A 14,885-nucleotide genomic window follows, 5' to 3' on the forward strand; every position below is an offset into this window, starting at 1 on the left:
CCTGGGTATATCAGACTGGGCCTGAGCAGTACTGTCTCTTGGCGCAGTCTGAAGGATCTCTGTCTACTGGCTTGTGACACACACATCCGCTAAAGAGGGCGCGGTGCTCAGCAGCTCACCTTCTCTCGTTGAAGTATACCCTGTATCTGCTCTCACGCCGCGGTGTGTCCTGATACCTGTTCTCTACTATATCCGTAGCTTTCTATCTCAATTCTATTCACACGACAACTGCTGGGAATGCTTCACAAGAGCGAGTGCGTACGCGGCCGAGCTTGTACCCGCGTCCGCGGCATCGTCTGCAACTTCCAACACCCAAGCGGAGACCTCTAGCAACGGTGAGCGAGCCGAAGGGTGCGTGTGACCTGCATGCCGAGCTCTTGCTCGACGGCGCCCGCACATACACTCATAGGCCCGAGGATCCCAACCGCTCCCCTCTCTATCCATTCGCACCTACGCCTACACCTCTGCTTACATCTAGACTGCTGCTTACACCTATACAACAATCGCCATGGCCGTCCGTCCCATCCGGAATCTGATGCATCTCAGCGCCGCTGACATCTACAGAGCCGTCACCCTGGCGGACCGTATGAGAACCGTGGGACCCGAATGGATCGCCACCGACAATAGCTACGCTCGACTTGATCTGCCACAGGTGGATGTCTACTGCTCTGGCATCTGTTCTGCGGGAACTTATGGGCATACGGTCGCTGCTGGCTGGGGCGTCTACTTCGATGAGCAAGAATTCAGGTATCTCAACGGTGGTGGCCCGGTGACAGGGCGGCGGACAAAGTACAGAGCCGAGCTGATGGTAAGTGCCGTGTGACACCATCGGAAAGTGTTCATGATGACTGATGGATCACTGCTTCTCCCTGATCACAGGCTATATATCATACTCTAGTCAAGATCCCTCCCGACCACCATGTGGTCATCTACACTGAATCATTCCATGTGCTCGACTGCTTTTATGTGTGGTTCGTGAGTGTGACCTTGGGCAAGCTATCGTCCCCTCGCCAGTGTGGCTGCTTATCTATGCTACTCTACCCATCGATCTTTCTTAGGATTATTGGGAGGTCCACGGCTACTTCAACGTCGATGGCAGTCGAGTGGACAATAGGAGCCTCATACAGGATATCATGCGAGAACGAAGATTGCACCGGGGCAAGGTTGAATTACAGCACGTCACAATGCCTTACGAGCGACCTGGTGTGATGATCGCTGAGCGGTGAGTCATTGTAATGCATGAGTCTGCCTGAGACAGGGGGCTGACGCCCCAGCCCCATTCTGTCCCAATGTTATAGGATTGCGTCTAACGCAGCTCGCGACTGTGCTAGGTCACATGTGTATTGAGATGACTATTGCCATCCCAGCCGTTCTGCCATATGGGCCCGATCTCGGAGGCACAGTACCTCGTCCGAAACCACCAATGCCACTGTCACGATTCGCGCCTTGACAGGCTCCCACAAACATCACCCCTCGCTCTACCTCTAGCTCCCTTACCCGAATGCACCTATTCATCTGTTAGTGGCTATTCATCCAGCTGGTCTTGCAAGCCTCAGTCTCTCGTACCCGATCCAATGGCGGGCCAATTAAGTCAACAAGCTCAGATGTAAGCGTGACAGGCCGAGGACTGCACGGAAGGTCTTGCTTGACAGAAGCGGAAGATGAGTGACTATGGCGGTAGATTTGAGCTAACGGTGCCTCGAGGCAAAAGACTCATCCGCTTCCGTATGGAGTGGGATTCAGGAGGCTCGGCAGATCTATCATCCGTCTGTGCGCTTTGCTCCTTTGCCCCCTGCCCCTCGGGCGCTTGAGTATAAGAGGCAGACGAGAGAATCACAAGATCGCTATAGCCCCTTTCCTCATCCCTTGTCTTTCCACTCCACCACTCATCCCTCATCTCTTACCCTTCATCCCATCTCCTGAGCCGTCTTTTGCATACGATGGCCCACTCCGGATACATCGTCGCCCACACTGGCTACGCGAGGGAGGTACTTGACGTCTGGCAGGACATCAACCGACGCTATGAGCACTTGCCTCTGCCACAAGTCATCATCTACTCGGACGGAGCTTGCCCGAACAATGGCCAGTACGGCGCTCAAGCTGGCTGGGGTCTCTACTTCCCCTCCCCCTTTCAGAATCTGAGCACTGGCGGTAGAGTTGTGCTGAGGCCCACCTCTCAAGAGGCCGAGTTGACGGTCAGTCCACCTAGAGCGAAGTGACCTCGCAGCACGTACACTGATGACGTGTCCTTGCATTGTCACGTCTCAAACCAGGCCATCTATGAGGCCATTTGCCGAGCGCCTACCGGTCACCACGTACTCATCTACACTGACTCCCAGTTCGCTATCGACTGCCTCACCAAATGGATCGTAAGTGTGGTGGCGTCTCGAGCTCAATGCAGACTTCTGCAGTCCTTGAATCTCCCTGACGCCCTCAATACTACCCCTGACCCCCTCAATACTACCCCTGACCCCCTCAATACTACCCCTACAGACTGGATGGGAGGCCAGTAACTACATCAGAGAGAACAAGAAAGCGGTAGTCAACCAGGATATCCTCAGGAAGATCATGGAAGCTCGAAGACACCGTCCAACCAAGGTCGAAATGAGGCATGTCCCAGCTCATTCGGGGGACCCTGGAAATACGAGGGCTGACGAGTGAGTGCAGATTTCGTTCACTTTTCAGTCCGGAATGTGGTCTGACCCCACACTTTGCGTTCCACAGGATTGCCAGGGCCGGAGCCAGAGGTCTCTACGGCTGAGTCTCAGAACTGGTCAGACGAGAGCATCCCTCTCGCGCTGTAGAGCTCATCTCTCGTTGCCATAGTCACGAGACTCTACTAGTCTAGACTCTGCATACATCGGCATCTTTTCCGGTTCGAACCACCCTGCACCATCGCCATTGTGTCGATTGCCACTCGAAAAAGGCATTCAAAGCCCCTCCTCTCCTAGCACTTCACCCCCTCTCGATTTGCGAAGTGTATGAGACTTCAGGGTCCGCAAACAGGAGCATTGATTCCGGCTCCTCTTCTTTCGAATTGGCCCCTGACGATCTGAACACTTGCTGTCTTGGTAATCCGCCTTTGAATACAGTCCCTTTCACTCGTGACTGGCGTTGGCTACACCAGGGGTTTCTGGAGACGTCGTTTTCTCCTTGGTAGGTGTGCTAAAGCCCGGCGTTTCTCCGAGCCCGAGGCCAGTGGCAATGCAGAGCCGCTGCATTGAAGTGTGCGCTTTGTTCTTGTGTCGCCCTTGAAATTGACGGCGGCATAGGCAAAGCCGCGTCAGTCGTTCCAACCACACACACCCTGTCCTCTGCCTCCGACGCCCTTCCCCTCCGATGTCTTGCCCCTGCTACGACGGCCCCGAGTGGCACGTCCTCAACCTACGCTTCGAGAATTGTGTATGTGAGAAGATCAACGTCTATTGCGACGGGGCTGCCTCGAAGAATGGGTACGATGGCGCTGTTGCCGGCTGGGGCGTCTGGTTTAAGCATTCCGCCAAACGCCATCGAAACGCTTCAGGTCCTGTCTCAGGCAAACAGACCAGTCAAAGGGCTGAGTTGATGGTGAGTAGGCTGCACCACCTATCTGAAGCATATCATAGGACGTCTGACTCAAGACTACTGCCTCTCGCGCCACTAATCACCAGGCTGTCTTGGAGGCAATCAAACGAGCTCCTTACCCTGGTCAGCTCATCATTCATACGGATTCACAGTACGCCATCAACTGCCTCACCGATTGGCGCGTGAGTAAGAGAAGCCTTCTGCCCACTGGCTTTGGTGCAAGTTTTGGACTGATGTGATGCCCATTCCATGGCAGGACCGATGGGAGAAGAACAACTATATCACAAGCAAGGGAAAGCCCGCCGAGAACAGGGACCTCATCGATGCTGTCATGGAGGTGCGAAGAGAGCGCGACACTAAAGTCGTCTTGAAGCACGTCAGCGGCCATTCGGGCGATCCTGATAACGATGCAGCCGACGAGTGAGTACGAACCTGGTCACAGCGTACATTTCGACCTCTGCTCAGCTCACTCTTCTACCTTCTGCAGGCTTGCGAAGGGCGCAACCAAAGGCTACTACATTTGACTGCGCCTTCACGTGCAAGACAGAGCCCACCGTTACTTTTGACGGTCACCACACACGACACACAAGCAAGCATACCAAGTGATTAGCGTTGAGTCTCTCACAATCTCGCGTCGCTGCGCTGGCGGCGTCAGACCCCGTCGTCACCAGATTTAGATTAGAGCTGCCTCGCTTCCCGATTCCAAAAATACCCAGTGGAGGTGCGTCATGATTTTCCGTGATTCCCGCACCTGCCCTTTCCGCCGTATCTCTTCCGCCCCCAACCATCCATACAATTGTGTACCTTTTGTCCCAACAATCGTCTGCTCTTCCTCTTCGAAAATGAGTCATTCTGACATCGATCTAGCGACTCGCGCGGTGGGGATCCTCTCTTCTGGCTACCTCCTCGGTGGGTATGCCCTGTGTTCCATTGCGGGAGCGGCGTGTGGCCTGCTCTGCTGACTTCCCAGCTCTCCGGGGCCCTGTTCGTGTCCTCCCTGTGCCTACAACTACAGTCTCGACCTTCTCAGCCTCTACAGCAGTGCAGCCTGCGTTCCAAAAGGGCTCTTTGAATACCCTCGAGCGTCTCAATCTCTGGAATGCGCAGTACACCGTCTCGGCCAAGCGGTGGCTTCCGATTTCCTTCGGCGCCATGCTAGCGTACGGCTTTGCCGCCTTCTCCACCCGCTTCTCCCCTTTGAACCTTCTCATCGCCTCGGGCTCCATGGCGATGATCCACGTCTGGAGCGCCTTTGCAATGGCAAAGACGTCCAAGACGCTCAAGACTTCGCAAAAGGAGAATGCAGGAGCGCAGCTCATGAAGGGTCCTAGGGAGGAGCAGACCCTCGCCTTGATCAACAAGTGGGAGAAGCTGAACCGTGTGAGGATCGCACTCAGTGCAGTGGCTTTTGGATTGGGTGTGTGGGATCTGCTCCAAGTCGTGGATGTCTTGTAAAGCCTACGAGGCTTCGCAGCACTTGAGTCTTGTAAGTCGCGCCAATTCATACCCTTCGCAACGCCCGCCACCCGCATCTAATCTCTCGCTCAGAGGACGGTGGTGCTAGCCCAAATCATGTACTTGCTTTTATGTGGAGAGTCCATCGTACTGCAAATGATATTTAAATACTATGCAGTGCACGCTTGTAGGTATACAGGGATGTGAGAGCACAGATTAGAGAGTCTACTAATGAAGGGGACACCGGTGCGTAATGTCTATGCTTTTTCCTTTGCGGCCACGCTCCCTTCAAGATCGTCGCCTACTTTCTTGCTTCCCCACGTCCACTTCTTCCCTAGCCAGAGGGATACGTAGGTGAGGGCCAACAGCACAGGGATCTCCACGAAAGGCCCAATGGTGGCCGCTAGTGCTTGATCGCTTCCAGCTCCATATGCGGAGACGGCGATTGCAATGGCCAACTCGAAGTTGTTGCTTCCGGCAGTAAAGGCCTGCACGACTGTCATTTGGTAGTCGAATGTGCGCGAGTATTTCCGTGATAGCCTCCAGCAGAGGACAAAGGTGCCCACCCACATGATGGTAAAGTACAGCACTAGCGGTACGAAACATCTGAAGACGGGGCCGATGTTGTCCAAGACTCGCCTGGCCTGGAGGGCAAAGATGACAATGACGACGTAGAGGAGTGCCACGAGAGATAGGGCTCCAAAGTAGGGCAGGAAGATGTTTTGGAATCTTTGCTTGCCCATCAGGAAGATTACAGAGAAGCGAGTCACCACTCCCGCCGCGAGAGGTACGCCCAGGTAGAGTGCGACGGCAATGGCCGTGTGAGAGTAGTCTAGATTTAAGTTGTCGGCATCAGAAATGACGTTGATGAGGAAGATTGAATAAGGACTGAAGAGGACGATTTGTAGGATGGAGTTAACGATGACGACTAGGGCGCAGACGTCGCAGTCTCCCTTTGCGAGGCTGACCCAGATGTTGACCATGGCAATGCATCGTGCAACGCCAACGAGGATGATTCCAATTCGGTAGGTAGGTAGATCAGGGAGCGTAGCCCATGCGAGTCCGAGCATGATGAAAGGTCCTGCGATCCAATTGAGGAGCAGGCTGACGCCGATTTGTGTCCAGACTCGTCGGCTTTGCACGAGCTCTCTGCCCCGCTCGTACTGCACCTTGGTGAGGATAGGCCACATCATGATGATGAGACCGACCACCAGAGGTGCGGCAACGCCTTGCACTTCGCCGCCCGTGGCAAAGGCATCATGTACACCTGGGGCAAAGTAGCCAATGACGACGCCGATGACTACTGCCAAGAAGATCCAGACGGGCAGGAAGCGGTCGAGGAAGGAGAGGCTGGACAGCAAAGCTGCGAGTGGGTGGAATGGTAGACAGGAGTCAGCCTGGTCGAGTGCAGTCCGAGCGCACAAGCGGTTGCGGCGACTCACCCTTTGGCGTTACCACCACGTCGCCGTCGGTCTGTTTGCTCTCTACCGAAGGCAGTGGCGGAGTAGCAGGGCCAGTCTCGGTGGCAGAGGGAGGCATGGATTTTTGATCTTGGTCTTGGCTCGTGGAGAGTCGGAGGGGCTGCATATCAATCTGCGGAAGCACACAAGTATCACCCACGATGAGATCAGACAACGAGGACTAGTACAGGCCATGTACACTGCATTGCCTCTTTCCTCTCCGCGCCGCCTAGCTGTTCCTCACCTCTGATGATCCCGAGTCTCCCCTCGCCAGTGCTACGTCCACCAAGCTGGCCAGCTCGGCGTCGATGTCTTTGCGGTCATTCTGCAGTGCGATGATCTTGGACCGTGCTGCGCGGATCGAAGGCTGGGAGAGGGCAAAGGAGATTGGAGAGTGAGCTGCTGACACCTAGGCAGCTCAAGAGAATTCAAGAGATGTCTACTCACGATGTCTACCGAGTTCAGAGGAAACCCTTGAGCATCGGTCAATGGAGAGGTGAGAGTGACACCTTCCTGAGAAGCGAAAGTAACGGAAGCGCATAGGTCAGCATCAAGGAAGTGAGCAGCCTCAGTAATCACACTGTCTCTTGTGCAATACTCACTCTCTTTAAGACGTCAGCATGTGTTTGCTAGCAGGCGGAAGCCAAAACAGAGTATTGTGAGTGACTGGCCCCCGTCGTCCGAAGGCCTGATGCTGCCGGTGCTGTGCCATTGGCCACTCACGATTTCGCGATCGAGGAGCTTCCTCTTCTGACCCAATTCCAGTGCCCTTGCCCTTGCCTTTTCTACTTGTGAGTCTGCAGGATGTGGTTGTCCCATTGCCGACATTGCTGGGTGCGAGGAAGTTTCCCGAGCTGGGGACAAGAGCAACGAGGCGGGGTACAGGAAGGAGCTGGAGAGATGAGCGATTGGTAGCCACCTGGAAGGGAATGTGGATGGGGTAGCGGTACGAGGGAATTGTACAGGAATGTGTGAGGGGAATTTCCTTCCCTTGTGTCTCTGGCGTGGCCTGGTTATATAGCGGATCCCTTGGCCAGACGTTGCCTGAGGAAGAAGAGGTGCGGCAATGTGGTTGGTGGGGGTAGCAGTCTGTGCAATTTCAAATTCCCGCACGGAAGTGGCACAGTCTCCCTCGCCTTGCCCGCTCAGGCCTGCGTCGATCAAATTCGTCCTTGCACACGCGCACGCCCTCGTCGCTCCCCGCTGCTTCCACGGCCTTCTTGTCTTGTCTTTCTTTGGCTTGGCCGCTGTGCTTGGTTGTGATGCCAAGAGTGCTGGGACGTTGAACATACGCAAGAGGAGCTCACGGGTGCAGCAAGCGTAGGGCCAAGTGGAAGTGAGGCGTGGGCAAGGGCAGTGGACGTGGCGATGGTCATGGCGGCTGATGGCCAATCTTCTTCGGTGGCTGAGGTCTGCATCTCCGCTCCGTTCCGCTCATGTCTGAGGCGGGCCCTGGGTGGTGATTGAATCGGCTGTCCGTCTGTGCGTGTGTCCTTCTCAATCGCCGAAGCAAGCAAGACAGGCAGGCGGTACTCAATCGGATACCACCAATACCATCTTCCTCATCTCCCCCAGCATCCATGACTTGACATCCCACAGCCCTGACATCACGACATGTTCTCTGCCTTGCTCAATGCTCCCTGTGAGCTCAGGCTGCACCTCCTCCAGTCCGTAATCTTCATCTACCCGCCCCATCGCGAGGAGACTGATAACCTCGAGAGCCCACCAAATCAGACCGACTCCCTCGTCCGTGGCCTGGTAGAGCTCTACGTCCCTTCTCCCAGGCACATCTCCGGCATCAAGGTAAAGCTCCGCGCCCTACAGACTGTAGCCGTACTCGACGCCAACTCTGGTCAAATACCCGTCAGCTGGGAAGACAGCGTACTCCTCGAAAAGGAGGTCAGGATCGGAGCTCAGGGCGATGCGGACAAGAAATATGCCGGCAGAGGTCGCACACCCGTCCCTGCAAGTAGTAGACTACGCAATCCCAGCAACCAGCCCGCAGCTCAGAGCTCCAGCCCAGGACCTTCGAGCGACAGACGACCAAGCCAGAGACCCTCGCTGGAAAGTGGTGCCCAGGACAGTCCAGAGGATGTGAGCCTGGTTGAAGAAGAAGAAGACGACGAGAGGACAGGCCGCTCCACATCTGTCGCAGCCGTCTTTGCAAGGGCGGTATCGCGGGGTAGAAATGGCAGCAAATCTAGGAACAACTCTAGAAACAATTCCAGGGCCACGTCTCCCGTAGCTTCTCGAGCCACTTCACCCACTCGTCGGCTGGACAGCTTCGCTTCCACCTCGAACTCTGCAGCTGCTCGAAATGCTAGCGTAGCACCTGCTCTCTTGCCGCCCTCTCCACCGGCAACCCCGCGAGATGACTCTCCCCATGGCGATCGACTGAATTCTACAGTAGAGGCCTTCAACGATGCTCGAGGCCGGCCCGCCGCTTCTCGTTCTACCTCTGAAGCTAGACTCTCCGACCGTCTAGCTGGTTCGCTTTCCATTGGCCGCGACGTCGAGCGAGTGAGAGCTGCCGAGCATTCCCAAGGCGGCTGGGGCCACCCCAACAACGATGACTTTGGCCTCAGACAGCCCAAGCCTCCAAGCAACATTGCATCTGGTCTCGGAACACCCTCAGGACCGGCCGTTGCAGGAGGTCAACGCGGTAGAGGTGGTCTCGCCAAGCGCAGAGAAGGGTCGAGGGGCCCAGGCGGCAGTGTGCCACCACGCGGACTGGTCGACGATTCGGCAAGTACACGCTCATCGTCGCTGGGAGGCTGGGCAAGGTTCGGCCGCAGTGTCAGTCGAGCAAGAGGCATCGGCGCTCGCGAAGCAAGCGTGAGCAGGGCCCCTCGAGATTCGCAAGCCGAAGACGCAGAAGGCATGGAAGCAACGGTAGATGTTGGGGCCGGCGGCGGCGGCGGCCTCGTCCTCGAAAAGGGAGTGCACGGATTTGAGTTTGCCTTCATCATACCGGCCAATTCTGCAGAGTACACCAGATCGCCTTTTGGAAGGGTGCGATACGTCGTAAAGGCAACAGCATACGGAGCCGGCCGCGCCAAGTCGAACGTTGAGGGCTGGAGGGACTGCTTCCCTGTGGCTAATCCTTCGATGGAAGGTGGACCCACTCCTCTCACCGTCCTCTACAACGATGTGCATCCCACTGTAGGCGTCATGTCGATCGCCTGCACTTCACAGAATATCTCAGTCGGCGGTCTCTTCCAGCTGGACATTCACTCGCCAATCCCACCCAAGGATCTAATTGTATACCTAGTCAGGATTTCTATAGACACAACAATTGAGCTACGAACCAAGCGCAAGGGCAGGCAAGTGGTACCAGCGCAACGTCAAAAGCTCTTCGAAAAAGGGTACGTTCCTCCACGCAAGGAAGACCAGTACTCGAGTGGAGATGGAAAGAAGGAGGATGGGCAGATCCGAGACCCAAAGGTTCATGGAGAAGACTCTGCTTGGACTGTTCAGGGACTAGCGCGAATGCCTGACGATAATACCATTCGTAGCTCCACGATCGGAGGAACCAGAGCCGACATCCGCTTTTCGCATCAGCTCGTGGTAGAGGTAGTCCACTCAAGAGAGTCCGAAGATCCTTCGCAACCGCGAAAACTCAAGGTCTTCGCCCTACGGCAGCCCATTACGCTACCTTCTTGCTGCGTGGCCTTCGATGCGGCGAGTCTGCCTGCCTATACGCCTGCTGCAGAGAACACAGATGCTCGTCCCACTATCGACGGCCTGCCTTACGATCTTGCCCACATGCCAGACGGAAGCGCTGCTCACAACAATCATTCTACTGGTGCTCAGCCGGCCAACGGAGCCTCAGCCGGCCCCTCCAGTGCCCCGCGGTCGAACACAGCTGGTCCTCGTGGTGGCGCAGAACATGATCACTGCGTTTGTGGTCTGTCCCTGCAAGACCTTGAGACGCGCGAGAGGGCCATGATCCCCGTAGGCGCAAATCACGACATTCCCATCGAGAGTATTCGCTCTCACGGCAAGATCGGAGAGATTCTCCCTAGGAGGAGCACCAGTCGCAGCAGTAGGGCGAGCCGTAGCGAGAGCAGATCCAGAGGCCATGGTAGCGCATCACCCGGATCGAGGAGGCGTCGCAGTGCCTCTCGCTCCACGTCCCGCGCAGACACCGCGGGCATCTCCTCTCTTGTGTCGCGTACACGCTCACGCGAAACCCGATCCCCCAGTGTTCACTCCGGGCGATCCGGAAGTCTCGCTCGTGCAACGACGAGGGACAGTTTCGCCAGTTCCTCTACTGGTTTCGTCGGCGGGTCAAACCTCAACGGTAGCTCCTCGCGCACCTCAACACTTTGGGCTCAGCCGTCCTCCTCCTCCGCGGGACCTAGCGGAGGTGCCGGTCTCGTGCCACGCCCTCCTACCTCGACGATGGGCACGGAGCTTGACTCGGTCGTACTGGAGATGCCTGGTGGTTCGAGGGCCGGAAGCGGAGCAGCTACGCCCGTGGACGAGCCGCCAAGCTACGATATCGTACTCGAGGAGGAGAGGGCAGAGGAGGCCGAGGCCGAGGCGGGGGCTGGGACAGGGGCAGGGGCAGAGGAAGAGGAGGCGAGGGGTAGACATAGATGAGCGGGTAGTAGAGATGGCTGGGGAAAGAGGGACAGAGCAGAGCTCAGGCGCATTTGTCAGCTCTCACAATTGCAGTTTTTCCAAATGAAGGACTGTTCCCTCAATCGGGATTGCAACTCTCTCCTATTTGCGACTTCCGCCGCTCACATGTGCACATCGCCTGCGTTCAACAATACATTATGGAAGGAGAAGGAGAAGAAGGTGACTCAGGATCTGTCCATCAGGGCTCGACTGTCCCGCTCGTATCAGTGCGGCTCCTCCTCTCCCTGACCATTAATCTGTCTTCCATCATCCTGTGCATCCTTGCCCCTCCCCTCGTACTCTCCCTTCCCTCGCGCATTGGCCCGCTCTACCATGCGCGTATAAGGCGCCTTTACGTTGCGTCCAAACAAGAGGTAGTTGGGATCGTCGTAGAAGGTGAGCGTGGGGGTGATGCGCTCCGGGTCGATGGCGATGATCGTTGCCATGCCCATGACCTGCGTACACAGCGGAAAGGACGGGAAGGATCAGCTCACGCAATGAAGGGGTCGCTACGCATCACGGCCTTCAGTACTCACTAAGTGGGGCACCATGTGGCAGTGCAGCGGCCAAATCCCACTCTGGTCCGCCCTGACCTCATATCGGAATAGACTCCAGCTGCCAGAGGTTCCCTGCGGGATCGTCTTGTTGTAGAAGCCCGCTCCAGTCCCTGGCCAAACGGTGATCATATCGCTCGGTAGGGGCGTCTTCCATCCCTTTTCCTCTCTAGCCTTGCGCAGCGCTTCAGCCGAGTAGTCCCCTTCTCCAGAAGCGACGTGTTGGAATTTGGAAGAGTGGAAATGCCAGACGTGCACTTCGGTGTTGTTTGACACGAAGGAGGAGTTGTTCAGGATCACCACATCGATGACCGATGAAGAGCGAGCGACGAACGTCTGCGAGACGCTGTCGTACCCTTTCTGAATGCCAGCAGGTGGGTGCATTGCGCGTTCGTAGGAAGGTCTGTCCCTGAGCCCGCCGTAGAGTTGGATCATGTACGGGATCTTGGGGAAGGATTCTACGTACGTATAGTCTTCGGCTCCCTTCCAGCGGAACTTTCCTGTAGCATTGGGCGTCATGGTGGGCAGCTTCACTTGATGAGCGTCGACGATGTAGGTATGGCTGACCTCGTCGTCACGCAGGACCCTGTAGTCTCTCAAGGGCTGCAGCTCGCTGGTGATCCAGCCGAACTGTTCCTCTCTCAGCAGGGAGATGGAATTGTTCGCATTGGGCGGTGTAAACCCTCCTGGACATCCACCTGGGTAGCGCAGTACGGCCCAGCCATTGGTCGGTGGCTTCCTCCACCCCGACTCGAGACGGATACCATAGCAGCCAGAGAGCCCATCTTTCTTCACTTGATCTTCGCTCTTGGTGCGCAGAAGCTGACCGATTCTATTGCCTGGGCCGAGCTCGATGACGGAGTCGCCTTTGTACTCCTTGATCCATGTTGCATCTACTTCGATCATTGAGGGTGTGTGGTTCAAGAAGCCGATCGACTGCCGCACGGGAGGGGCTTGAAGGTCAGCTATCGACAAATCAAGAGGATGACTGCCCTCATCACCGCTCCACTCACGTAGTATTGCAGCCCTTGACCCCCGATCCACCTTACAAAGTACTTCTTCTCATAGTCTACATCAACGTAATATGGCTCTCCTTTGAGGTCAGCAGTGAGCCCCTTGCCATTCACCAAGGTCATGTTGGGCGACCCGATCCACTTGAAATTCTCAGCCAGGAGGCCCTTCGTCATTTCCTCGTCTGGCTTGTGCCACCAGTCTAGGACATCAAGGATGCGTTCTTCATCCCAGTTGTAAGGGTTACCAGCAGGCTCGTCTACGATGAAGGCTCCTCCGACTGTGTTGGCCTGCGAGCCGACATGGGAGTGGTAACTGGTAGAAGAGGCAGCGTCAGACAAGTCAGACTAGTTGCCCAGCGATGTGCAGGCCACTGACACACTCACAAGCGGGTGCCGATCTGAAGTGACGCATGATATCGAGACTGGTGTAAGCTTTGCCTGGGTTCTCTTCGCCGCAATCTCCCCCAGGTACTCACGTCTTCCGTTGTGAGATGCATCTCGTACTCGAACCATTTGCCGGGTGCAATAGGCCACTGTGACATCAAAGTCCCATCGGCTCGGGGTGTCTGCCTCTGGCTGACGCCGTGCCAATGCATCTGGAGGGGTGAAGACAGTGCGGGGATCCGTCAGGTACGCAAACAGACTATGTAGATGCTACAATGACGGCACACTCACCGTTGTATTCCTGTTTTGCATCAGATTGGTCACGTTGACAATGACGACTGCCGGGGAAAGGTAGATAATGAGCTTGTGCCTCATGACAGATGTTCCTCCCCGCTTACTCACCATCACCAGCTGTGAACCTCAGCGTCGGTCCAGGCATAGTGCCATTGACGAGGGCAGCAGGTGTGGTGACTCCGGCAATGGTCACCTCTCCGTCCTCGACGATGAGCTTGGCCCTCTTGACGCTGCGCCCCTGGTAGACCTGTGCATAATCCTTGTGAGAGCTGATGGGTATGGGGGAGACATTGTAGTCGATGACAGGCGCTGTGCTAGTCTGGTAAGGTCTGATGGCGTGGGGAACAGCAGCTGTTGCCCAGCCAAAGCCGAGCAAGACGGCTAGGACGAGGGAGAGGAGCTCTACCATGGCTCTTGAGATGTATATGGGGAGCAGAAGGTACGGAGCCGTACATCCGCTTACTCCACCCCTTCTTCCTTTATATAAGGAACAACGTCCTGGCATCTTGCCGCCCGATGGTCCCAGTCATGAGCTGATGGCGGCCCGACGGGAAACTCTGCTGGGATAGGGGACAGTGCGCCCCGGGGGCGAGTAGACAGGGGTGCAGAGTCAGGAGCTGTGTGTGCTGGCAGGCCCTTCAGTGATTAGCAATAGCCAGCGCAGGCCGTAGAGCGGGACATCAACCGCCGATGGTTCGTGAGGGAATTAATCCAGGACGGATGGCCGAGTGGGATGGTCGTCGTCCCTGGGCAAAAGCCCTCAGCTGGTGCGAGAGGCAGAGGTCAAGGAACGAGGCGAGGGAGACCTGGACAAGAGCGATCGTAGTGTCAGTCTTGGCGAACACTGTTCCTTGGGCAACTCGCCTCATTCAGATGGTGTAGTCAAGTAAGACCGGCAGAACTCGGATCTTTCGGGCCGTTATGGTCCGCCGCGTCCGCCGTACTAAACTCATTAGGCACACATCTGGGCTGCGTCCCCCAGGTACGCCAGAGAGGAGGCCCTCTGAAGCATGGCGATGGCTTGGAAGCAGGGTGATGGGCAGGCAAGACCTCGACCGTGGTTCGATGGTTCGTTCGTTTCATCCCTGCCTCCCTTCTGGTCCTCGAGACGGCCGATGCAGCTGGAGCGGTCGGAGAAGTAGAGCGGTGCCAGGCGCTGGCTGCGAGGAGTGGTTTTGCAAGGTCTACCTTCGGTGGTATGTTGCGCACCGTCCCTAGCAAGCTAAGTACTGCGCCGTCCCATCCGGGGCCCTGCTCCCCCTCCAAGGGTCTATCGATATCCCTCGACCCCGCAAAGGAGGTCAGGAGAGGGAGCCTCCCCCCCTCACGATAAAGCTGCTCCTTCTCCCTTGCCCGCGTCGTTGCCCTGCTTTGGATGCTGCCGGACTCGAGGCGTGCATTGATTCCCCGCTCGGCTGGAGAGGCAGGGAGCGAGGGGAGGAGCGCGCGCGCATCAGGCCCACGTCCACAGCTCAGCCACCGCCAAAGGGGCGCATCGGGACGGATGGCGGCCAAGCACAGGCACAGGCAAGGTT

At 56.6% G+C, this 14,885-nt stretch overlaps 6 protein-coding genes across 6 annotated transcripts; 3 read left to right on the top strand and 3 right to left on the bottom strand.

Annotated features, from left to right (window-relative positions):
• Positions 1 to 508: 508 nt before the first annotated feature.
• BCV69DRAFT_299930 (ribonuclease H-like protein) lies at positions 509 to 1,347 on the top strand (the record flags this gene model as incomplete). The annotated part of the gene is made up of 4 exons (XM_025494393.1): positions 509 to 808; positions 880 to 975; positions 1,059 to 1,222; positions 1,299 to 1,347. 4 exons carry the CDS (start codon positions 509 to 511, stop codon positions 1,345 to 1,347), a joined length of 609 nt encoding a protein of 202 aa, XP_025346777.1.
• A 1,703-nt stretch (positions 1,348 to 3,050) lies between these two features.
• Positions 3,051 to 4,190, top strand: BCV69DRAFT_26359 (ribonuclease H-like protein). Its single transcript, XM_025490738.1, has 4 exons — positions 3,051 to 3,567; positions 3,651 to 3,746; positions 3,821 to 3,984; positions 4,052 to 4,190. Exons 1-4 carry the CDS (start codon positions 3,340 to 3,342, stop codon positions 4,086 to 4,088), a joined length of 525 nt encoding a protein of 174 aa, XP_025346778.1. The 5' UTR covers positions 3,051 to 3,339; the 3' UTR covers positions 4,089 to 4,190.
• On the bottom strand, positions 3,993 to 5,186 carry BCV69DRAFT_26438 (hypothetical protein). The gene has a single exon (XM_025490750.1). The coding sequence runs from the start codon at positions 5,094 to 5,096 to the stop codon at positions 4,428 to 4,430; it is 669 nt and encodes a 222-aa protein (XP_025346779.1). The 5' UTR covers positions 5,097 to 5,186; the 3' UTR covers positions 3,993 to 4,427.
• A 90-nt stretch (positions 5,187 to 5,276) lies between these two features.
• On the bottom strand, positions 5,277 to 7,307 carry BCV69DRAFT_299934 (arsenical-resistance protein; the record flags this gene model as incomplete). Its single annotated transcript, XM_025494394.1, has 6 exons — positions 5,277 to 6,382; positions 6,462 to 6,612; positions 6,724 to 6,846; positions 6,927 to 6,992; positions 7,082 to 7,108; positions 7,203 to 7,307. The coding sequence occupies 6 exons, from the start codon at positions 7,305 to 7,307 to the stop codon at positions 5,277 to 5,279; spliced, it is 1,578 nt and encodes a 525-aa protein (XP_025346780.1).
• A 382-nt stretch (positions 7,308 to 7,689) lies between these two features.
• Positions 7,690 to 11,269, top strand: BCV69DRAFT_283737 (hypothetical protein). Its single transcript, XM_025492808.1, has one exon. The coding sequence runs from the start codon at positions 8,094 to 8,096 to the stop codon at positions 11,082 to 11,084; it is 2,991 nt and encodes a 996-aa protein (XP_025346781.1). The 5' UTR covers positions 7,690 to 8,093; the 3' UTR covers positions 11,085 to 11,269.
• A 60-nt stretch (positions 11,270 to 11,329) lies between these two features.
• Positions 11,330 to 13,759, bottom strand: BCV69DRAFT_299936 (hypothetical protein; the record flags this gene model as incomplete). The annotated part of the gene is made up of 7 exons (XM_025494395.1): positions 11,330 to 11,560; positions 11,642 to 12,595; positions 12,673 to 12,985; positions 13,057 to 13,070; positions 13,149 to 13,268; positions 13,348 to 13,394; positions 13,459 to 13,759. 7 exons carry the CDS (start codon positions 13,757 to 13,759, stop codon positions 11,330 to 11,332), a joined length of 1,980 nt encoding a protein of 659 aa, XP_025346782.1.
• Between the last annotated feature and the right edge of the window lie 1,126 nt (positions 13,760 to 14,885).

Source organism: Pseudomicrostroma glucosiphilum, assembly GCF_003144135.1.
Source record: "Pseudomicrostroma glucosiphilum strain MCA 4718 unplaced genomic scaffold BCV69scaffold_10, whole genome shotgun sequence".
NCBI lineage: Eukaryota > Fungi > Basidiomycota > Exobasidiomycetes > Microstromatales > Microstromataceae > Microstroma > Microstroma glucosiphilum.